Genomic DNA, 24,804 nt, shown 5'->3' on the forward strand with positions numbered 1-24,804 from the left:
TACCAAAGACATTTAGGAAATTTGGGAAATCTATAAATGTATTTAATATTCTTAATATACGTGTCCATCTGATCCGTTCCATGAGTTTCTAGTAGATATCCCATATGGTTCTGGAGAAAACATCTTATGATATAATTTGAAATTAACTCTGCAGCTCTTCCAACTGACTTTTTTCACAACCGGCACCAGTTTGACCCCAAAACATTTACAACAAATACACTGCTCAAAAAAATAAAGGGAACACTTAAACAACACAATGTAACTCCAAGTCAATCACACTTCTGTGAAATCAAACTGTACACTTAGGAAGCAACACTGATTGACAATAAATTTCACATGCTGTTGTGCAAATGGAATAGACAAAAGGTGGAAATTATAGGCAATTAGCAAGACACCCCCAAAAAAGGAGTGATTCTGCAGGTGGTGACCACAGACCACTTCTCAGTTCCTATGCTTCCTGGCTGATGTTTTGGTCACTTTTGAATGCTGGCGGTGCTCTCACTCTAGTGGTAGCATGAGACGGAGTCTACAACCCACACAAGTGGCTCAGGTAGTGCAGTTCATCCAGGATGGCACATCAATGCGAGCTGTGGCAAAAAGGTTTGCTGTGTCTGTCAGCGTAGTGTCCAGAGCATGGAGGCGCTACCAGGAGACAGGCCAGTACATCAGGAGACGTGGAGGAGGCCGTAGGAGGGCAACAACCCAGCAGCAGGACCGCTACCTCCGCCTTTGTGCAAGGAGGTGCACTGCCAGCGCCCTGCAAAATGACCTCCAGCAGGCCACAAATGTGCATGTGTCAGCATATGGTCTCACAAGGGGTCTGAGGATCTCATCTCGGTACCTAATGGCAGTCAGGCTACCTCTGGCGAGCACATGGAGGGCTGTGCGGCCCCACAAAGAAATGCCACCCCACACCATGACTGACCCATCGCCAAACCGGTCATGCTGGAGGATGTTGCAGGCAGCAGAACGTTCTCCACGGCGTCTCCAGACTCTGTCACGTCTGTCACATGTGCTCATGTGCTCAGTGTGAACCTGCTTTCATCTGTGAAGAGCACAGGGCGCCAGTGGCGAATTTGCCAATCTTGGTGTTCTCTGGCAAATGCCAAACGTCCTGCACGGTGTTGGGCTGTAAGCACAACCCCCACCTGTGGACGTCGGGCCCTCGTACCACCCTCATGGAGTCTGTTTCTGACCGTTTGAGCAGACACATGCACATTTGTGGCCTGCTGGAGGTCATTTTGCAGGGCGCTGGCAGTGCACCTCCTTGCACAAAGGCGGAGGTAGCGGTCCTGCTGCTGGGTTGTTGCCCTCCTACGGCCTCCTCCACGTCTCCTGATGTACTGGCCTGTCTCCTGGTAGCGCCTCCATGCTCTGGACACTACGCTGACAGACACAGCAAACCTTTTTGCCACAGCTCGCATTGATGTGCCATCCTGGATGAACTGCACTACCTGAGCCACTTGTGTGGGTTGTAGACTCCGTCTCATGCTACCACTAGAGTGAGAGCACCGCCAGCATTCAAAAGTGACCAAAACATCAGCCAGGAAGCATAGGAACTGAGAAGTGGTCTGTGGTCACCACCTGCAGAATCACTCCTTTTTTGGGGGTGTCTTGCTAATTGCCTATAATTTCCACCTTTTGTCTATTCCATTTGCACAACAGCATGTGAAATGTATTGTCAATCAGTGTTGCTTCCTAAGTGTACAGTTTGATTTCACAGAAGTGTGATTGACTTGGAGTTACATTGTGTTGTTTAAGTGTTCCCTTTATTTTTTTGAGCAGTGTATATATTGACATGGAAAACCCAAAAATATATTTTTTTAAATAAATAAATGAAGGATTTTCCATACTCATATTAAAACAGCAACAGTTTTAACTATGTTGATGGGTTACATTTAGCATAATGTTTTACAGCCTTATGATTCTATTTTTATATTATAAACATGTTCTTTTTGGGGGGGGAAATCTTTTACATTTCATGAAAATTCCCTAAAAGTCTTGAGTTTCCAAAATTCCTAAAGTTACTGGTAATATTCCCGCTCTTTGCAACCCTACAACAGCCCTAAATATCTAATATACCTATCCAAGCAATTAATTAGTCAAGGTTTGAAAGTTTAATTTCATTTAGAGTAGCTAGAGCAATGAGCATTGAGAATTCCCTATTCAGCCTTTCCAAAAGTTAATTTGTGAATAGGCAATACAAGAGGTGAATATTAGCATTAGTCGACTGAGCATGAATGCCTGATTAGTGCCAAATTAGTTCTGAAAAGAGATGGCAGACAATGTAACTTCTTAATCACACCTCAGGAAATGAGAATAGTAGTTCAAGAAGAAGAGGACTAAACACCGCCACAACATTGCTTAATTGCCATGACAACCATAATGTGCCAAGAGAGGGGAAGAAAAAGCTGAAATCTCCCCAAAACCCCACCTTCCCTCCGCAACCCCACCTCCCACCCACACACACACACACCTGAGGCAGAGGACACCTGGGGCATATTCAGGAGGGTACAACATTACAGGACCTTCAGATAGAGAAATATATTGTGTAGAACAGACATGGTCATGTAGTTCGGAACGTTTCACCCAACTGAACAGAGCCCCTGAGCAGCACAGGGACCAAGGTAGAAGGGAAAGAGGGCTGCGGTACTTACGTCCTGACTAACCTGTAATGACACCGTGTGGTAGCTGGCCGGGACTCCCTCGTCCTCCTCGTCGTCGCTATGGGAACGGGAGGGCCTCTGGCTGGAGGCCTTGGCGCGGCGGGATGCCCCCTCTTTCTCCCGAGGCTTCCTCCTCACACGGGACTTCTGGGAGTCGTACTTGTGGTTCTTCTTCTTCTCATGGGTCCTGTAGCCTGTAGGTTAGGGACTGTTTTTAGCCATTGTTACAGATATATCCTGAGGGTGAAATTTCCTCCTAATAGTTGACTGATATCTCTGAACAGAGAATGAATGCCCACTGTTTGCTGCTCCCAAAGGTAATCCATTTTAGCAGTACAGAGATCATGAGACCATGCCTTTACCCTAAGGCTGCGTACAGTACCAAGACCTGAATGAGTTCAGGACTGGCCATTCTAGTGTAAGACATTGTGCAGTATGATAGTAATTATCTTAATTGATAGGTCTATAGGGTATGACTTAGCGCTTAGGAAACTCTCCAGGAAAAAATACATTCCTTTCACGTAAACCCCAAAGGCTATATCAACTCTAATTGAGTAATAGCAGGTTTTAGGGCTGTGCGGTTTCCATTTGCTTCCCATATAGATTAGAGTGGTGCTTAGCGTGAAGTCTTTGATCAACCAAACATTATTGTTAAGTGTGTAAAGCAGTGTTGACAGCAGGTATCTAAGGGTCTGGAGCACTGGGAGGAATTAAAATGCTCTCAGTGGTGCCAGGCTTGCACAGTGCACCAGCACCATCTCCCACTGTAATCCCTGCTTTACTCTAGAGTCTGGATCACTAACAGACTGCTGTTGCTGAATGAATGGGGAGAAGGGCAGCCGAGTGACACAGTCCTCAATTAGGGTTGGTGTGGGAGAGGCAGGGAACCCGGAGTCAGGTTAGTCACTATATAGACATGCCTTGAGATCCCCTTCCAAAGGCTTTTAAGAGTAACCACCCAAAATGCCAAACTATCAAAGCTTAATTTAGAAATTACTCAAACATAGTTTGATGACATGTGTTAGCTTGGAAAACAGCATTGATGTAAGGCAAATACAATGCCGAATTCATTGTTGGAAGATTAAGAAACACTTTGGAAAAAGACTGAATATAAAATGGAATTGATTTGTCAGTCAACAGGAAGTGATGAAAGAGGAAGTCGTACCTCCGTTAAGGCTGGCCTCCACAAACACCCGGATGGCCTTGACACACAGCTCAAAGTTTTCAGGGGTGACATGTGCAGCATCGCGTACTATGAAGGAGAGGGACTCCACACACTTGATGAGGGACTTGGTGTCGTGGAAGCCCATGTCTTGGCCCAGGGTCAGGCTGTACTGGTTCACTAGAGGGTTGAGCAGGGGCTTGGAGCCAGAGACCGGTACCTTGTTGATGTCCAGGTCATCTTTACCAACCTGCCAATTTAAACACCGTGTGAGATGTGCCGTATGTTGAGGCATTAACTGACATTGATATGACAAAATAACACAAGCTTAGCTTTACTATTATAGTGGGGCGTTCCACAATAAACAGTGTAAAATAGTATTAACGCTATGAAGATCTCTGGAGTTGATCATCTGAGCACTCGAAAGAAAAGTGTGTGCAGGTGACGTGAGTGTGTGTGTGTGGGCTCTTACCACCAGCCATCCGCTGCTGGCCACGTCCACATCAGTGACAGAGCGGGGCATCCTGGACTTTCCGTGCTCCGTGTAGACCTCAGAGTCGGAGGTGTAGCCCCGGTCCAGACTCACTTCGCTGTGGTGGTGGGACGACAGCTCACTGTCCGACTGGGCACCTGGAACAAAGGTGGAAACAGGACATAGATTATTTATTTTTTTACCAGGCATGAAAAAAGTAGGCTACCATTCCACGTGATGCTGTACATGTAAGAGGCTGACCTGTGTCGATGTCGGGACTGGTGGAGGTGACCTGGAAGGAGGCGGGCGGTTTGATCCCGGCCCCGATGCACTCGATTAGGGAGAAGAGGGTGAACCAGTCGTCTGCGCAGTGGATGTTGGCAGCATTGGTCTTGAGCAGCTCATGGAGGCCGTAGGCCACCTCCCGGCTAACCCGGGCCAGGACGTGTGATTTCATCATCAGCAGGAGACGCAGGGACAGCAGCACCTAGAGATAGGGTGGCAGAGGGGTTAAGTGGACGCCAACGTTGTATAAGACCAATTGCTTGAACTGCCGGTGACCTCGATCTCACTGATTAGGGAATTGAAGTACGTTCCCGACATTCGGCTCACAATTCCTAATACAGTTCACTGTATATACTGCGCTAGGTTTCACAGTTCTTGGTCTCACTGCACATTTGAAAGGAAAAGATTAGAAAAACAAATGTGGGATTTGTGGATTCAAGTCCCTGCAACATAAGATGTTTACCCTGATCGCCACGGTTCACAGAAAAGGAAGAAAACACTATTAGTTGGCTGTAACAACATCCATCTGGGTTAGAGATCAGATTGAAAGCCAATTAAAGACCTTACAGAAGAAATGGGACCAAAAGTTGATGCTCCATTTACAGTTTTCCTCCATTTCTTAAACACAGTGAAGGAAACTGAGATCCATGTGAGTGAAACTGGGATCCGCGTGGCCAAGACTATAACCTGTTTTGCACAACAGTCATTTGTCATTGGTTAAACACCAATGCAAATGCTAAACACTTTTTTGCAAAGCAGTAGACGGAACTCTTTATCACAAGACACTTTTTGCAAAACAGCAGATAACTCCGTAAATAAGACAAAATAAATAAATAATTAACCTTAAAAAAAAAAAGATTCCCCCCCCATGGTTAATAACAATCACTCTCAAAACAGTAGGGTTTTTACAACCAACATGTAAACCCCCTTTACATAACTGGGAGCTTTTAACTCCTTCACAATCAATCCATAAATACATATGAAAGTGTTCACTAGGGACTTGTTTGGTTTTCCAATGGGTTATAAAGTAGAGCACATTTCTATTTCCTTTACATTGCCGAGAAACTGTAATGATATAATAGTTCAAGGTCAATAGGACAGTCACATAATAAACGCTATTTAGGTTACAGGCCAGGTCACCAAGAAACCAGGTCCCTCTCGGAAAAAAGATTAGATCAGTAAAAACTTGGCTAATTAAATTGTCCCACTGATCAACACAGACTAAGAATACTGATAGGTAGTTCATCCTGTGCCTTTAAGCCAGAACAAATTAAACATCTGATACCAGTCTGATAGCATGAAACATCCTTCTTTTTTTAAACTTGTTATACAACAAATTTAAGCCTCCTTTATGATTGCTGTTAAGCTCAGGCCAGATAAGACCGATTGCAATGGCTAAAGGACACTGACCTAACAAAGTTGGGTGTGTATGTGTGTGTGTGTGTGACCATCAAATGTAAATCCCATTGGATCAACAGTCCAATCATCCAATCACTCAGTGCTATCACTTGTCAGAAAACCTGCGTCATCTCTGCATTATCTGTTTGACAGCACAAAACATGCATTAATGCAATGATGCACGCCTAGATAGTTTGGTTTCCCCTCTCGTGTGTGTGTGTACCTGTGAGCTGATGTCCTCTCTGCGCAGCAGGCGGATGGCCAGTCTGATGAGGCCCACCACGGCCCTCTCCACCAGGAAGCAGCTCTCTGTAGCCTGGACACACAAGTGGCACAGGTGGTCCCGCACCGTCTGCCATACACACGACACGCGGTCCCTAAACACACACACAAAATATAAGGACTCAATAGCATAACAAAGCCTGATGTTCAAACAGCTGATTTGACTGATGTAATTCCTACTGGACTTGGGACAAAACATAAAACGGGCGATCACACGGTCCCTGACTCAAAGCAAACACCGCACCGTTTCCTGCCGTACCTGTTCTCCATGACGATGCGTAGCAGCATCTCCAGGCAGAAAGCCGCGTCCTCCTCATCATACGTCTCCTCGTCAGGTGTGACTGAGATCAGAGCCTGTCCACAAGAAACAGCTCTTAGTAAACAACACCAGAACATTCTATACTTCCTGCATATCAGAAATTCATATTCAGCCAATCACATGTTAAGATGGACAATATTTGCCTGGACTCTTATGATTACCTTCATCAGCTCCTGTAGAGACTCCAGCTGCAGGAATTTACTCTCTGTGATCAGCTTCTCTGGGTCACATTGCTGGCGCGGGAGTGACAGGTAACAAATCAATATACCAGACTGACCGTGTATACAAAAAGCCACAAAAATGTATTAATAATTTAAAAAAATAAAAAACGGCACTATATGAACCATACAGTTGAACTAGAACGTACAGTATACTGGTCACCAGAGGCAATTTGAATGAGTGTGACAGAGACAAAGCAGTAGGATGAGGGATGATTGGTTTAGTTCTGGTACCTTGATACAGAGCATTGCTGCCTGCTTGGCCTCCTGGTTCTCAGTAGAGGGCCCACGTAGACCAGACTGCTCCGCTCCACTCAGAGTCAGCCAGTTCACAAAGCTCAGCACCGCAGACTCGCCCCTGGGAGAGAGAGAGGAAGATGGAGAGGAGATGTCAAACTCTTAAAACACATTTCATGCTTAATGATAGCCACCCATTTCACAATATTACTGGAACTGGGTTTAAAATGTCTGAAAAACTCAGAGGTTTCACAAGTGAAAGAGCTCAGCCTGCTATTCGAGCGTAACAGATTGTGTGACAGGATTGTGAGGTGACTTACCGATTTGAAGGCGTCTCTTCTCTTTGAAGCGAAATCTTTCCATTTGGCTCCACAAAATCCTCCACCTGTATGGACATAAGCAAACAAACGCCACAAGGAAGTTATTTCTGGTTTTATACCAGCAGGTGGCAGTATAACACCCAAATTCAAAAAGACCCATTTAACCCAACAAAATGAATGGAAGGTTTCTGTGTTCCATAGATACTCAAAACATGATTGAGGCCATTTGTTTTTCCCGGACCATAAATTAAAAAAAATAAAAACTCAGTCTTTCCTGATTATGCCTGTCCCTGACCATTGCTAGTTATAAAGAAACAGTTCTGACCTCCACCATGGCCTTGGGCAGCAGCTCGGCTCTGAACAGCTGCAGCATGGAGTCCATGATGTTCTTCCAGCCCTCCCTCAGGATGTCACCGTGCCGGTGGGCCAGGTGGAACACGGTCTTAGCAGCTACCTGGGCCTTCCCGTTACTCCCAAACACCGTGGGCAGGTTCTCCGCCGACTGTATTGAACACACCCAGTGGAACATGTTAGAAAACTCCAGTAGGTGTAATGCTAAAGGTTCCCACATTTGAAATTAAGCACTTACCTCGCTGCTGAGCGTTGTAAACTTGCAGAGGGAGATGATCAAATTATCAAACACGTCACTGAATCCATAATGAGCTGATATCATGGCACATTTCCTAAAAAGAGAGAGACAAGCAGATTATCATCGCGACTCGCTCTCATTGCTTTCCCCAATATATGCTTCGTCAGCATCTCCTCAGAACCACAGTGCTGGGTCCAGAAACCCCTGGGGATGCCTAGTGTACCGGAAGCCAGCGATGGCCTTCTGGACGATGGCGTCATCTAGGCTCTTGTCGAAGACGTAGGAGAGGGCAGCGATGGTGGGCCCCCAGGTCATGGTGAACAGGTCGTGGTCATAGCTGCCGGCGGGCACGTGGAGGAAGACCCCCTCGGAGGTGGCCCCCCGGTGGAGCAGCACGCTCCACACGTAATTCTCTTTCACCAGGCCTGACTGCTCGTCTGGCATCACTATCTCGTCATTCCTACAGGACAGAGAATACCACGGAGTGTGTGAACGCTAAAACAACCTTGATCATCTGGGGTGGATTGTTTGACATAACTTACCGTCAAAGCTCAAACGCTGATACAAATATATCCTTTTGAAATTAGATAGATTTACTTAATCTTTGTGTGTGTGTGTGTGTGTGTGTGTGTGTGTGTGTGTGTGTGTGTGTGTGTGTGTGTGTGTGTGTGTACACGTCACAAACATTTCTATATAAGACTACGGCTTACTTGATTGCATTGTAGATGTCCTCCAGCATATCCTGATCGAAGTCTGTATTTCCATTCACACCCTTCAGATTCTTCTTGAATTGCTACATGAACGAGAAGGGGGCGGACATTAATACTGAATCAGGGCACCATCAACACATCAATCATTGCGGAGCTCTGCCAGCTGGCCTGGCTCTGGCATCCAACCCTTAGGCATGCAATGCGCTTGCTAATTGAGCATCCAACAATTAAGGGGGTGGGGGGGCCAAGGAGCTTTACCAACATATGTGTCACTTAATACGGTTAGGTGTGATGTTAGACAAACAGGATCGAGGCCAAGAGCCACAGCAAATAAACAGATCCGCCGTGTGTTGACGGATCGAGTCAAGGCTCCTGGTGGGCTGCGTGCTTTGGCTAATAGCAGGTAAAACAGAGGGGAAACACGAGATGCTTTGCAGTGGGATGGACAGACAGAGAAATGAACACAATGAAGGCTCAGGGTTGTGTTTGTCATACCAGTCCCCCTCCACCCGAGCGGAGCAGACGACGGTAATAATAGCCACCACAGACACAAAGCAGCTGGCCGTGTTGCCTGCCAAGTCATCATAGGACTGACATCCAGAGAGCAGAGCTGTTCCACACTTATGGATTTGTTGGGGAGCTACAATGTGCTATGCGGTAGCTGATAGTACAATTCAGAGCAATAGAATCTTGCCATGATGCCCCGAATCCATTTTATCCCACATAATATCGTATCATGGCATTTGTATGACACTTGGAGACGTCCCATCGTAAGGACTTTAATCTGTAATTATATACTGTGCCGTAAACAGTCAGCAAATTGAACAGTAGGAATTTCATTGCCCTCTAGAAAAATATAAGGTAAAACAAATCAGTTGCTCTCATTGCAGCTTAGAATTTCATAATGGCAACTTGGAATACTTCAAACAAAATTGTGTGTGTGTGTTTGTGGCCCACCCGCGCTCTCTTCAGAGCCCTGCCCATGGGACTTGTGTTTAGTCTTCAGGCGCTGTCACTCACACAGAGAGAGGGAGCCAGGACAGCAGAGGACGCCCCCCCCCCGTCCTCTCCTCGCTCACTTCTTCCACCCCTGCCGCCTGTTCACATGACTAACCAGGATGATCTCATCCCACAGACCACCACTGGGCACAGCTGTTACAGGAGGTCTGTCAGACCATCAGAGGGTCTGAAAGAACCAGTATAACATACTAATGTAGGGTGTCTAAAAGGGTCTTAACAGGGTCTCTGGCAAAACCCATCACTGCCCGGCACAAGTGTTCATAAGAAGTGATTGAAATCAGATCTAACATATGTGGTTGATGAGTGCATTTCTAAGACAATTTGTAGAAGTAGTAGAAAACTTACTATACTTACGAATTGAAGTTACTTTCTTTGAAATATAAAACATTGTGATGCATCTTCATGGGAAATAAATAGTGCGCGTTTACCTCAACAGTCATGGGGATGTTCTGCTTGCGCACGTTGTTGTTGTGCTGGTCCGTGTTGAGCATGATGACAGCGTAGGCCAGGGCGAAGCCCGCGTCGTTGGTCATGAAGGGAGAGCCGTTCACTTTCTACACACACACACACACACACACACACACACACACACACACACACACACACGCAGAGGAACACAGACTAAAATAACCCTCTGTCCATCCATATATACATCAACAGCTGAGTTGCAGGCACTATTTCAGGTATAGTTCCAGATACATATTATAATATAACTACCTTCGGCATAACGTTCAAATATCTATACTGAACAAAAATATAAAACGCAACATGTAAAGTGTTGGTCCCATGTTCCATGAGCTGAAATAAAAGATCCCAACAGCCCTCACAACCGCAGACCACGTGTAACCACGCCAGCTCAGGACCTCCACATCCGGCTTCTTCACCTGAGGGATCGTCTGAGTCCAGTCACCTGGACAGCTGATGAAACTGAGTAGTATTTGTCTGTAATAAAACCCTTGTGGGGAAAAACTTATTCTGATTGGCTGGGCCTGACTCCCCAGTGGGTGGGCCTATGCCCTCCCAGGCCCACCCATGGCTGCGCCGCTGCCCAGTCAAGTGAAATCCATAGATTAGGGCCTAATGAAATTATTATAATTGACCGATTACCTTATATAAACTCAGTAAAATCGTTGAAATTGTTGCATTTCGATTTTTGTTCAGTATATATTTGTGCTGCTGAAAGTGCAGTCACGACGTATGACTGCTCTATAGTGGAAAAAGCCAAGTGTGTATTAAGAATATCTGTAAAGTCATTCAAGGCGATTGTGTATGGAGAGAGACTATGAAAAGACATTACTAGGAATACACTCCAAGGTCACGAGGACGACCCTCTCCGGTTATTTAAGGAGCAGCCAGTGGCACCATTGGTTTGTCCCCCTGCCTTTGATCAACAGGCCGGCTCTGTTATGCCAACCTTGCCGTTGGCACTGCTACATTTTACTATTCCCCTAATTACTTGAGTGATTAATGTCCCTGTCCTTGATTCAGATCTGGGTCGGCGTTCCACAGGAAGTAATTACCTGATGATAGGGACAGTTGGTGACAAGGATAGGGACAGTTGGTGGCAAGGATTGCCTTGCCATGCGGTAATGGAAGAAGTGTGTGAGTCCCTCCGGGTGCCCCGTGCGTGTGTGTGAGAGAGAGAGAGAGAGAGAGAGAGCGAGAACGCATTTCAAGGGGGGTAAGGCAGCTGACTTACATGCCAGGTGTCTGTGAAGGTTTCCAAAAGTCGATGGATGACCGGAGCCTCTCCTGGCAGTCTGAAGGCCTCCAGATACAGACGCAGCGCCTCGTCAATACGCAGTCCTTGGAAAGTGAACGTGCTGCACGTGGGAAGGGGAGAATGAGTATAAAGCACTAATATGTAGCGTACCAGTCAAAAGTCTGGACACCTACTCACTCAAGATTTTTTTTAATAGTGAAGACATCAAAACTATGAAATAACACATATGGAATCATGTAGTTACCAAAAAAAGTGTTATATCAAAATATATTTTAGATTTTAGATTCTTCAAAGTAGCCACCCTTTGCCTTGATGACATCTTTGCACACTCTTGGCATTCTCTCAACCAGCTTCATGAGGTACTGTAGTCACCTGGAATGCATTTCAATTAACAGGTGTGCCTTGTTAAAAGTTCCTTTGTGGAATGTATTTCCTTCTTAATGAGTTTGAGCCAATCAGTTGTGTTGTGACAAGGTAGGGGTGGGTATACAGAAGTTAGCCCTATTTGGTAAAAGACCAAGTCCATATTATGGCAAGAACAGCTAAAATAAGCAAAGAGAAATGACAGTCCTTCATTACTTTAAGATATTAAGGTCAGTCAATTCTGAAAATGTCAAGAACTTTGAAAGTTTCTTCAAGTGCAGTCACAAAAACCATCAAGCGATATGATGAAACTGGCTTTCATGAGGACCGCCCCAGGAAAGGAAGACCCAGAGTTACCTCTGCTGCAGAGGATCAGTTCATCAGAGTTAACTGCACATCAGATTGCAGCCCAAATAAATGCTTCACATAGTTCAAGTAACAGACACATCTCAACATCAACTGTTCAGAGGAGACTGCGTGAAATCAGCCCTTCATGGTCAAATTGCTGCAAAAAAACACTAGTAAAAGGACACCAATAAGAAGAAGAGATTTTGCTTGGGCCAAGAAACAGGAGCAATGGACATTAGACTGGTGGAAATCTGTCCTTTGGTCTGATGACTCCAAATTTGAGATTTTTGGTTCCAACAGACGTGTCTTTGTGAGACGCCGAGTAGGTGAACGAATGATCTCCGTATGTGTGGTTCCCAACGGGAAGCATGGAGGTGGTGGTGTGATGGTGGTGTGATGGTGACACCGTCTGATTTATTTAGAATTCAAGGCACACTTAACCAGCATAGCTACTACAGCATTCTGCAGTGATACGCCATCCCATCTGGTTTGCGCTTAGTGGGACTATCATTTGTTTTTCAACAGGACAATGACCCAACACACCTCCAGGCTGTGTAAGGGCTATTTGACCAAGAAGGAGAGTGATGGAGTGCTGCATCAGGTGACCTGACCTCCACAATCACCCAACCTCAACCCAATTGAGATGGTTTGGGATGAGTTGGACCGCAGAGTGAAGGAAAAGCAGCCAACAAGTGCTGAGCATATGTGGGAACTCCTTCAAGACTGTTGGAAAAGCATTCCTCATGAAGCTGGTTAAGAGAATGCCAAGAGTGTGCGAAGCTGTCATCAAGGCAAAGGGTGGCTACTTTGAAGAATCTAAAATATATTTAGATTTGTTTAACACTTTTTTTGGTTACTACATGATTCCATGTGTGTTATTTCATTGTTTTGAAATGCAGAAAATAGTAAAAATATAGAAAAACCCTTAAATGAGTAGGTGTGTCCAAACTTCTGACTGGTACTGTATATTTTGAAGTATATTCTTAAATTTCCTGTCAGGTCTTTTTTTTACACAACTATACATACACTGAGTATACCAAACATTAGGAACACCTTCCTAATATTGACTTGCACCTTCCCATTTTGTCCTCAGAACAGCTTCAATTCGTTGTGGCATGGACTCTACAAGGTGTTGAAAGCGTTCCACAAGGATGCTGACCCAAGTTGACGCCAATGCTTCCCACAGTTGTGTCAAGTTGGCTGGATGTCCTTTGGGTGGTGGACCATTCTTGATACACACGGGAAACTGTTGAGTGTGAAAATCCCAGCATCGTTGCAGTTTTTAACACACTCAAACCGGTGTGCCTGGCACCTACTACCATACCCCACTCAAAGGCACTTAAATATTTTTTCTTGCCCATTCACCCTCTGAATGGCACACATACACAATCCATGTCTCAATTGTCTCAAGACTTAAAAATCCTTCTTTAACCCCTCTCCTCCACTTCATCTACACTGATTGAAGTGGATTTAACAAGTGACATCAATAAGGGACCATAGCTTTCACCTGGTCAGTCTATGTCATGGCGTTCTTAATGTTTTGTATACAGTTGTGTACTGTATTTGATCATTGTTAGGGATTGAAGACAAATCAACTCCTAGGGTTCAAGTAAATAAACTTCACTGCTTCACTATTCATTGCTTCACTAGTAACTGACAAAACCAAGCTTCAGTACAATTAAATGAAGGAGAAGATCCAGAAAAGGTCTTCTTTTAAAACCAACTGGTTGTACAGCACGCTGCCAGGAAATGATAAAGACTCGTACTTGACGAAGCTGTCCAGTAGCTCCATGTGCTTGCGGTCACTGATGAACTCTCCGATCTGCTTCTTGTCGAGGCGGGGGTTCTCCCGGAGCCACTGGGCCACCTCGTTGTTGTCCATGGGGCTGCTGAGGAGACCCTTTTCCTGCAGGAACTGGATGCCTTTCTTAGGCTTCTGGTTGAACTGCTCTGTGCCGCTGTTCAGCAGCTGTAATCATACAAATAAATACTATCACTTCACTTTAGAGAGACAAACCCCATTGGCATCAATGCATGATTCATGTAAAAGTCAGCGTTTACAGTATGTGTTCGACTGCCATGAAAGTTATTTAAAACAGATATACAACAAAATGATAAAAACCTACCTTCTTTTTATTTCTGATGTCCAACAGCTCTTGAGAATCAGGTAAACAAGACGAGAAGCGTTGAGGCTTTGTCGATTCTTTCTTCTCAGCTAACAAAAATAAAATAAAGACAATTTTCACTTTTAATTCAATTTCATTCATGGCTATAGACCGGAATTCAAACCCAGTTCTCGAGACCTGACCACTGGTTAGTAAAACCAAACCTACCAGATGGCTCTGTCTCTTCCTGGTCTTGTCTGCCCAGTATCATCTTCTCTGCCATTAGGTGCCCGCTGGTAGGTGGAAGGGGCACGCTGTCAGCCTCTGGAACATTCTGACCGTTGGCACGGTTCACCTGCCTGCCTGCTTCTACAACCACATGACAAATATATTCATAACTACCCCTCTATACACATCTGATACAACTGTAGTCAATGTTGAACAAAGCCCATTAAAGTATGAGACTATCATAGCAGAAAGTACATCAAATGTTTGATAGAAATCCGCATACCTGTGGTTGTGTCTACACGGTCATTGGTTGAGCCCTCTCCTCCCGCCAACACAGTTTCTGCTGATTGGTCCTGCTGAGCTGTGCTGTTGAGCACCTTAGCCTGGCAGTGGGCCTCAGTGCTGTCAATAACAGTCAGTAGGGCCTCTAGTGAGAGGAGGTGAGTTGTGTAGAGCTGTCCGGACACAGGGAAGGCATTCTGCAAGACAAAATGATACAAACACACCATAGGTCAACAAAAGAGAACAATGTTCCCCATAAAATGTAAATTGTGGAGCGTGCATCAAATTGAAATAAATAAAAGTATTAAGCCCTGACTGAACGGGACAGTAGACACTCTAATGCAGATTTCAGAAAGTCAATAAAACCCTAAACTCTCTGGAGTGAGAGTGGCCAAAGAGCTGGCGCCCCAGTTCCCACCTTGGAGAGCAGCTTGGTGAGGTCTTCAAACAGGTTTGAGCAGTAGAAGTCACAGTCGTGGTTGATGTAGAGCTCGGTGACGAAGCTGGGGATCCTCCAGAGCTGCACCAGGGCCTCCAGGGCCATCTCCTTCATCTCATAAGGCATCTTCATGTTCTCTGACGTGATGATGTCCATCAGCTTCTTCAGATACATCTGCACACAACCCAGGTCATTCGGTTTAGTTGGTTATTTTACAACGACTCGTGCGGTTGTGTGAAACAATTGTGTGACAATATCGCAAACAAAAGAAAAGAAACACTCCAAATACCTCAAGCTGAAACTTCAAATGTCCTCGCATGCTCTCAAAGAGCAAGAAGCAGGCTCGTATGGAGGCGGTACACAGGTTCATACGGTCCACATTTAGCAACTGAAAAAGGAAACATGTTATGTCATATTGTGGAGACACAATAGAAGGGTCAAGTTCCCCCTCCTGAATAAGCCTGTGGTGTACAGTACCTGGAAGAGGTGTCTGCAGAGCTCGTCTTTGACCAGACCCAGCAGTGACTGGTAGGGGGCAATGTGGGCTGCTTCCAGAGCCACGGTCAGCAGCTGCAGGCCCATGTGCATCATGGCATCCGTGTTGTGGCGGTCATGGGGGTTGGTCAGCGAGATGAGGAAGCGGAAGAGCTCCCGCAGACAGGGCAGACCGTAGGGGATGAGAGCCGCACCTGGGAGGTTAGGAAGAAACACAAAACAGGAAATTATTGACAAAGCAGGATCAATGAGTTAGCCAGCTAACTTCGATAAACTTATGTTTTAGGTTGTTGAGTAAATAAGATTTGTTTTCACAATATGTATATTTCACAATATTTAGGCAACGCCTTGATCCTGCTTTGTGGTATAACCCTCTGGTGGCGTGAAACACGAGTAGAGTTGCAAAATGTTGGTAATTTTCCCAAAATTCCATGGTTTTCCAGAATCCTAGATTTCCAGCTTATTCCCTCGTAATTTGAGGAATCTTCCAACCAGGATTTCTGGAAAACCGGGGAATATTGGTACAGGTACCCGATTTTTGCAACCCTAGACATGAGATATAAAATAAGACATGGGTAAAACTGAAGGACACTCAAGCAGAGACAAGTTGTGGGACATACAGTGCATTCGGGAAATATTCAGACCCCTTGACTTTTTCCACATTTTGTTACGTTACAGTCGTATTCTAAAACGGATTAAATAAATAAATATCTACACACAATACCCCATAATGACAAAGCGAAAACAGGTTTTTAGACATTTTTGCAAATGACAAATTATAGACCCTTTGCTATGAGACTCGAAATTGAACTCAGGTGCATCCTGTTTCAATTGATCATCCATGAGATGTTTCTACAACTTGGAGTCCACCTGTAGTAAATTAAATTGATTGGACATGATTTGGAAAGGCCCCACAGTTGACAAAGCATGTCAGAGCAAAAACCAAGCCATGAGGTTGAAGGAATTGTCCGTAGAGCTCAGAGACAGGATTGTGTTGAGGCACTGATCTGGGGAAGGGTACCAAAACATTTCTGCAGCATTGAATGTCCAAGAACACAGTGGCCTCCATCATTCTTAAATTAAATAAGTTTGGAATCACCAAGACTCGTCTTAGCGCTTGCCACCCAGCTAAACTGAGCAATCTTGGTCAGGGAGGTGACCAAGAACCCGATGGTCACTCTGACAGAGCTCCAGAGTTCCTCTGTGGAGATGGGAGAACCTTCCAGAAGGACAATCATCTCTGCAGCATTCTACCAATCAGGCCTTTATGGAAGAGTGGCCAGACGGAAGCCACTCCTCAGTAAAAGGCACATGACAGTCCTTGGAGTTTGTAAAAAATGCACCGAAAGGACTATCAGACCATGAGAAACAAGATTCTCTGGTCTGATGAAACCAAGATTGAACTCTTTGGCCTGAATGCCAAGCGTCACGTCTGGAAGAAACCTGGCACCATCCCTACGGTGAAGCATGGTGGTGGCATCAACATGCTGTGGGGATGTTTTTCAGCGGCAGGGACTGGGAGACTAGTCAGGATCGAGGGAAAGATGAACGGATCCAAGTACAGAGAGATCCTTGATGAAAACCTGCTCCAGAGCACTCAGGACTTCAGACTGGGGTGAATGTTCACCTTCCAACAGGACAACGACCCAAAGCACACAGCCAAGACAACACAGGAGTGGCTTTGGGTCCTTGAGTGGCCCAGCTCGAGCTCGGACTTGAACCCAATCGAACATCTCTGGAGAGACCTGAAAATAGCTGTGCAACAACGCGCCCCATCCAACCTGACAGAGCTTGAGAGGATCTGCAGAGAAGAATGGGAGAAACTCCCCAAATACAGGTGTGACAAGCTTGTAGCGTCGTACTCAAGGAGACTCGAGGATTTAATCGCTGCCAAAAGTCCTTCAACAAAGTACAGAGTAAAGGGTTTGAATACTTGTGTAGATGGGATATATTTTTCCATCAAATTTGCAAAAATTTATTAAAATCTGTTTTTGCTTTGTCATTATGGTGTACTATGTGAGATTGATTAGGGGGGGGGGGGAAACTATTTCATCCATTTTAGAATAAGGCTGTAACGTAACAAAATGTGGAAAAAGTCAAGGGGTCTGAATACTTTCCGAATGCACTGTAGGTTGAGACATGGGGTGAGACGTGTTGAGACATTTGAACAGACATGAGACAAAGTGAGACAGAGGGCGAGATGTAAAATGGAACAGGTTGAGGCACGGTGAAACTCAAACTGAATGCTGGTTGGTAGTGGTGGTGGTGATAAGAGGGCTCACCATCCTCACCGTCTCTCTGTGTTTGCTGTGGTGTGAAGCGGACACCTCGGGGGTTGACGTAATCCATGTCGTGTATTGAGGCTGAGTCTGACTGCTCCGTCACAGAGTCTCTGTCCTCCAGGACCTCAGGGATGGACTCCACCGAAGCTGACTGGGCACGATGCACCTGCCTCCCCTCAGACTGGCAGGGGAAACAGAAACAGAGTATGAACATTGATGAGCTCCAACAGACTTAATTAAAATATGCACAAAATGACAGACAACATTGCTGCTTCCAGTGCCCCCCCCCACCCCACCTGAGCATCCAGGCATCCAGGCTCTGTGGAAGGGCTAGTTGCTGTGCCTGGGGTGGTGGCGACAGAGCTGCTCTGGTCCAGGTCTGTCAGGTCTTCTCTGGAGGTGGCCTTGGAGCAAGTGTCAAGGCCGCTGTCTGTGGGGCTAGACATGGAAGAGGCCATGCTGTCTGGGACAGACAAACTAACCTGCTCGATGAAAAGGACACCACCTGGTAGACACACACAGCGACCATGGTTAGCTACATCAGATGTTTTGTGGTTGGAGACCGCCTCTATAGACGTATTCACAATTTACATTTTTTCCACTTTAGAGTGCCTGACAGTATAAACGTTGATATATCTATGATGTTTAAATTTGATAGACATAAAATGAAGCCACCTTGGACCAAATATGATTAGATTTACAGAAGAGGCATTTGCTCATTACTAAGGAAGCGTTTGTTATTGATGTTGTGGCGTGGCATGCATTGATATCGTCGGTCAATGGTCTGTTTTCCGGTTATTGCAACGTGGTAGCAGTAATAGATGAAAAGTTCATTTAAAAGATCATAGAAGTGCTGGAGTGGGGTGCAGCAGTCCCGACCTCTGACCACTTATGTCCCCACGGCAACGGGGGTTCAAGCTTCTGCTCGGCAGACTATCCTTCCTTAATGTACCACCTCCTATGTCTATCCCCACGACCTGGTTTCTAACTCAGTCTGAAAAACCAATAAAAATGTGAAAGATGTTCTGAACTCCGATAAAAATATATATATATTTTTTAAAGCTCTTAAGAAGATGGGGTCTCACCAGTGAGGTTGTTGTTGCTAAGGGTGGCGGGAGGGGCCTGCTCCAATCCGCCCGAGGCGCTTCGTACCATGTGATGGGGGGGCCGGGGCGAGCGCTTCTGCTTCTTCCACTTTGATGACTCACTCATCCCACCAGCACGCATCTTCAGCTGGAACCAGTAGAACACACTCAGTATACATTCACACACAACCGCTGGCTATGCGCTTGGCTAGGGTGTGTTGTAATATCACATTGTACAGATGAGGGTATTGCATCAGGTTGGACTTTTAAAAGCAATAGGATCCTTCTGGATCATTTACACACTTGGACAGTGACCGTCTTAAAACGGAAAGTAACAGACAGACATCTGAAAACACAAGACAGTGACCGTACACAAAAACGCAGCCACATGCTTCATTCTGTTTAGCAAATGCTGAGACTGCATATAAGTATCCCCAATGACAAGACACAATATACCTATGAGGGTGAATTATAAGACTATACAACAAAAAGTGACAATCACAAGAAACAAATTCAAGCAACCATCAAAGAAATGCACGCAGTAAGATCGGTTTCTTTCTACAAACTAACCCCATGGCATGGCTTTGTTTGTGTACTCTACACATCTAACAAAATCAATACATCTATCATTAGATGCATCTACAATATGGTAGACAAATATTTTTACAATTTTGACCCCCATCGCATTGTGTATGAATCTTCCAAAGGGGGTGGCAAATGGGTTCTGAATAAGAAGGGAGGAGGGGCAGGGTGGATAGGAAGGAGGGATGGTCATTCTCCAACTGAGGCACCAGAGTCTCCTTACCTGCACTCGTTTGTTTTTCCACAAGATATTGTAAGCCTCAGGAGAGAAGGGGGCAGGTGCCCGTGATTAGTGATGGACGACATTTTAGCAGCAGCACACAGACAAGAGACTCAGTCAGTGATGCATGGCAGGGGGGGGGGGGGGGGGGGGGGTCCGAACAGAGCACCATGCAAACTCCCCAGGGATGGGTTTGTTTGGGGAAGGGGTGGTGGGTTAGAAGGCTCCATACGAAGACGTTCAAGAATGAGCAGACAAAACAGTGAAGGGCAGGCAATCAGACAGAATGGCAGGCTTCATATTGAAACTGCTTCAAGCCCATTGCTATTTTTATTTTACGATTTGTACATTTGGAGTCTAGTTTTGATGAGGTAGGATAGTCAAACAAAAGTCACTTGTGGAGTTTTTTTGTGGTGTGAGGCTAAAACCAGAAATGTCAGCGAAATGTCCAATCTAAGCTACACGATGCAAATATACAAAAATGGGTATGACCACAAAAACTTTAAAAAATGAAGTAACTTATTTTGTCGTACAGCCTGAAACTATTAGCCAACATTTCTTTTCCATTAAATTAAGTTGAATTAAGTTGTTAAGTGGGAAAAACTATTTGAATAATGGATGTAAAATATGTGTTATGGAAATATGAAATTCCTTGAAACCAGTTCTAAGAAGTTCCAAGAAAATGCTGAAATATCCCACAAATGCACCTTCATGCATTCACTCCAGAAAGCCATGCTATCCTGGCCCATTTCAATGCACTAGCGAGAGCCAATTGAAAGTTGTGTCTTTATCAAGTACCCTCTCTAAGCCCCTCTGATTGGTGTTTATAGGCTGTTCTGCACAAATAAGATCCTGTGTGTCCAGGATACAGGATGGGATCTGTGGGAGGGAACACAGGCAAATGAGCAGTTTGAAAGGAGGAACGCAAAGAAAATCAACAAAGGACACTTTAAAAAAAAAAAAAATGTTTTAAGGCAGCATCCGATGAGATAGAGGTGATATTGGGAAAGAAATGCCATCTTGATGGGTGGAAGCAGAGGGAGGGAAGGGCATTTAGGGTATCCAGTTTCAATCCTGTACCACAAGACAAGATATTATTATTGTGTAAAGACACTTTTCTTTTTAGCTGAGGGAGTAGAGACCCAGTAAAAAAGGTTTAATTTCTTCCCTGTTGGATACATGCACTTTAGTTTCAGAACCAATAGAGGGTTTGTTGCGGTGGCCATCCCTGCAGAGTACAATGATTATTCACAGCACCATGGGGATGACAGGAACAAGGGGGAGACAAAGGGAGGGGGTATTGCAGGCAAATTAGTCATAGCCAGAGAGTAGTGGCACATTCAACATCTAGGCCTAATTTGAGTTTACCTTCTTCATGTTAGCACCCACAAAACTTTTGGCCTCTTCTTTAAATTGGGGTAGTCTGGAAGAAAAATGGGAAATAGATGTCAATTGTCTGACAAATACAGCTACATTAATGTAGCTATGTGATCAATTGATTATTTCCTCCCTCTGTGTTGAGCCCCTGTGCCTTCTCAACTTCTGTCAATTCAAGGTAATTCATTCATCAGCCACCGTGAGGCGACAGGAAACCTGATATCCACACCAACAAAGCAGTTTGTCCATTTGCAGACAATATTTAAAGATAAGTCACTTTCATTTCAACCTGCACACTGAATATGCAGGGTGAGAGCACAGATGGTTTTAAGCCCTAGCAAACTTTGTGACGCCAAGGGAAGTAGCTACTTGCATAACACCGTTTAGGACTAACATGGAGACTACTCTGAATGTTCTTAAATACCACTCTGAAAGAAATCTATTGTGTAACCTCAATATCCATGCAGGGACAAAGAACCTGTACATTTGTTGGTAATCTTAGCTGAAATAATATGTAATCTCTCAAAGGCTTGCAGACAGAAGAAGAGAAACAGCTGGTGTACAAGTTTACAATTGCTTAACAAAGTTATTTTTTTAACTAACCAAACTTCCATGAAAATAATCATAAACAGACAGACAGACAGACAGACAGACAGACAGACAGACAGACAGACAGACAGACAGACAGACAGACAGAGACAGACAGACAGACAGACAGACAGACAGACAGAGACAGAGACAGAGACAGAGACAGAGACAGAGAGAGAGAGAGAGAGAGAGAAATGCTTATGAGGCACTAGGCTGACAGAAGCAATCTGTCTCGGAGGGCATTCATTCCCGGACCCAGATGATGAGCTTCTCAGTGGCTTGGTGAGATGAGCTGTGCAGCGTAATGTTCTCTAATGCATCACACATTGTCTGAGAGCCTTGTGCTCTGTGGACTCTTGGGCTTTGCGGCGAATGAGATGTCACTGGCTGTCTCACACACACACACACAGAGAGAGAGACGGGCCCCTGACGTTAACTCCCGCGTTAATAGTCTTGTCTTGCAAGCTCGATTATTGGATGATCTGTGGGTCCAACAGATTAACATCCCTAATACTTTCAGCAGGCGATCTAAGCCTCCTTGTGAGCACTCGATGAGATCCGCTGCTCATTACGCCCAGCCTGGGGGGGCTGCCCAAGGCGCTCACATCTTTATTATGGACGAGCTGTGGACAAGAGGGGGGGGGCCTGGCCAGCCAATAAAGACACCAACAAATGAGGGCGTGGTGTTATAGGCATCCTCAAGGTACTTGCATGTTGGGAAAAGGGCAGTAATAGGCCTACTTTTTTTTTACCATGGACACAGATGCCTCCTTTGACTGCAACGGCTGTCATTATTTTCTATTTGAATATCCAACAACCAATACACAGTGCTGTAAGAAATATGATAACAAGCTGCTACAGTGCATAACAACTCCCAGCACTGACACAAATGGACTAAGAACGTGCTGACGGTGACTTGGTGATATCAACTGGCTCTATTGTGAAAGACAACACCATGTTTTTTAACAAATCCTGCATCAAATAGCCTCGTCTGACATCCACGTGCCTCCAAGACAGAATTACACCGTGACTATATTTTGAGCTCGGTTTGTTCTCGCGATGGCGCCTAATACATTTAGAGAATGAGACGACTCTATTCCGGATTATTTTCAGATAATTTCTGGCAGGATTAATGGCCATGCTAATTCTGCATGTGTGTGTTTATGGGGGAGCCGCTCCTCTTCATCTATATGCAGATCATACAGTCTGGCGCTCTGGAGGCTCATCCCCTCGTCTGTGAGACGATGTGACTGGAAGTCTAATGTACGGGCCTCTGGGAGAGGAGGTGGGGAAGCGATGTGGAGCCACCCTATGCTAAATGCCGGTATAAAAAGCATGTTATTGCATTAGTGAACCAGTGACCTCTGAATGCAGAGGCAATTAAGATGCAAAGTGTTGCTGAGGACGTTAACGTATTTAACGATAATACCTATTGAGGCTTCCAAGGCATTATACACCATCACCAGTTGATGGTAAACCAACTTTAGTATAAAAAAAATCTTGAATGATGACCATTGTTGCTTTAACGTCAGTGGTGTAGTGGAGGGTATACACAGGTATATGTCGTATACCCACTTTCTTCCGGTGGGCATTGCGTATACTCACTTCTTAATCCCCACTGATGCGTATCAAAGTGGAGGTATACGCCTATCAATTATTTAGTACAATAGAGAAATCATGCACAAAGTAGCTAACACAAAGCACTTGAAATATATGAATGTGCTGCACACATAACGGTAGCCGAGTTTCAGCGGAATATCATCTGTGGGCAGCAAGACAGCACGCAGCTCTCAACTGGTTGTTGCATTGAGCAGCTCACACAAGAACGACATTGGTAGCCGGTAGGTAGGAAAGACGTTTCAACTTATATCTACTAGCAAATGGTAACTAAGGCAACAATGGGTATGCAAACAAGGTACTGAAAAAGTTTGGTGTGAAGTCTTGGTTGAATCTTTGCGATGTGCACGTCAGTCATCATGGGCTGTTTGAATAAACACGTCTAAAGGATTTCCCAAAAAACCTTCCCAATTAAATGTTGACTGAAGTAAGCCTACCCTGTCAAGATGCTAGTGATGATTTGTATCAATCGGGAAGGCATTTGTTTTGCAAACTCTGCAATTGGATATTGTACAACACCTAAAAAAGTGTATCCTGATGTGGTTTAAGAATTGTGGTAGAACCTTATTTTAAAAAAATAATAATTTAAAAAAGTTAGATTGAGAGTGAAAACCTGATAAATCTATAGGATTTTTTTTAATACCCTTCCTTTTTGAATTGTGGCTAAATTTGAGTATACCGACTACTCTAGGTACCACTACACCACAGTTTACCAATGTTGTTTACAAAAACATTGGTTCGCAGGTCTTATGAGGGCAGGGACTTTCATATGGAGTTTAAGTTTACTAAATTATCTTCAAATTAAAGTGTCCCATACTTGTATAATTAAACAGATTTGCAATTTAAGCAGAGCACAGTGAAGTAAGCCCTAACCCTACACCTTTCCCTCCCAGTGGTTTCTGGGTAGGTGCTCTAATCCAATAACCTAATAGAAATGGGTCTCTATAGACAAACTGGAAGTTAATTTCCTGAAGGTTTCCAGTCACAGTGTACAGTGGGGGGGGATTGAGCTTGTCACACACACACCCAACCCCACCCCGTTTACCTGGAGAACAGCAGCTGCACCATGTCTACCAGTGTGTGTTCGGCTGATTTCCTCAGGAGCTCTGTGGAGAGGGCAAAACAAACAGGGCAGGTGCCATTAGAGCCCAGAGGAAAAGAGGAGAGAGGGCAGGCTGGGACCTCCTGTCTGTATGTGTTTGGCCAGGATTAGGAGGGTGTTCTGTTAATGCACATCTCAGGGACTGGGGAGGAGGGGTAAGGGGTGTTAGTGAACTAGGGGCAGAAGGCCTGGAGGGGGTGAGAGTTGGAGTTGAGCGGTAGAACTCATATTGTTAGGCTGGTGTGATGGAGGACCCCGGAGGCCATGGAAGCTAAACGTGCGAATCAGGT

At 45.0% G+C, this 24,804-nt stretch overlaps 1 protein-coding gene across 5 annotated transcripts in view; it reads right to left on the reverse strand.

The window, feature by feature from the left end:
- Window positions 1-24,804, reverse strand: part of LOC120017611 (Golgi-specific brefeldin A-resistance guanine nucleotide exchange factor 1-like) — an 80,342-nt gene that overhangs the window by 8,101 nt on the left and 47,437 nt on the right. For 2 of the 5 annotated variants that reach the window (XM_038960489.1, XM_038960488.1), the window contains 27 exons: window positions 24,458-24,518; window positions 21,199-21,253; window positions 19,029-19,176; window positions 18,240-18,448; window positions 17,944-18,124; window positions 15,644-15,855; window positions 15,456-15,554; window positions 15,146-15,340; window positions 14,729-14,924; window positions 14,446-14,586; window positions 14,239-14,327; window positions 13,879-14,081; window positions 11,378-11,501; window positions 10,107-10,232; window positions 8,659-8,741; window positions 8,172-8,408; window positions 7,949-8,042; window positions 7,685-7,861; window positions 7,360-7,424; window positions 7,037-7,160; window positions 6,746-6,817; window positions 6,525-6,619; window positions 6,207-6,360; window positions 4,562-4,787; window positions 4,301-4,458; window positions 3,832-4,078; window positions 2,658-2,860 (listed from right to left, as the gene is read on the reverse strand). In XM_038960489.1, the coding sequence (XP_038816417.1) occupies window positions 2,658-2,860; window positions 3,832-4,078; window positions 4,301-4,458; window positions 4,562-4,787; window positions 6,207-6,360; window positions 6,525-6,619; window positions 6,746-6,817; window positions 7,037-7,160; window positions 7,360-7,424; window positions 7,685-7,861; window positions 7,949-8,042; window positions 8,172-8,408; window positions 8,659-8,741; window positions 10,107-10,232; window positions 11,378-11,501; window positions 13,879-14,081; window positions 14,239-14,327; window positions 14,446-14,586; window positions 14,729-14,924; window positions 15,146-15,340; window positions 15,456-15,554; window positions 15,644-15,855; window positions 17,944-18,124; window positions 18,240-18,448; window positions 19,029-19,176; window positions 21,199-21,253; window positions 24,458-24,518 (3,974 nt within the window). The remainder of the gene's footprint in view (window positions 1-2,657; window positions 2,861-3,831; window positions 4,079-4,300; window positions 4,459-4,561; window positions 4,788-6,206; window positions 6,361-6,524; window positions 6,620-6,745; window positions 6,818-7,036; window positions 7,161-7,359; window positions 7,425-7,684; window positions 7,862-7,948; window positions 8,043-8,171; window positions 8,409-8,658; window positions 8,742-10,106; window positions 10,233-11,377; window positions 11,502-13,878; window positions 14,082-14,238; window positions 14,328-14,445; window positions 14,587-14,728; window positions 14,925-15,145; window positions 15,341-15,455; window positions 15,555-15,643; window positions 15,856-17,943; window positions 18,125-18,239; window positions 18,449-19,028; window positions 19,177-21,198; window positions 21,254-24,457; window positions 24,519-24,804) is intronic. The other 3 variants (XM_038960493.1, XM_038960490.1, XM_038960491.1) reach the window with 3 other exon arrangements.

Source organism: Salvelinus namaycush, chromosome 22 (genome assembly GCF_016432855.1).
Source record: "Salvelinus namaycush isolate Seneca chromosome 22, SaNama_1.0, whole genome shotgun sequence".
Lineage (NCBI taxonomy): Eukaryota > Metazoa > Chordata > Actinopteri > Salmoniformes > Salmonidae > Salvelinus > Salvelinus namaycush.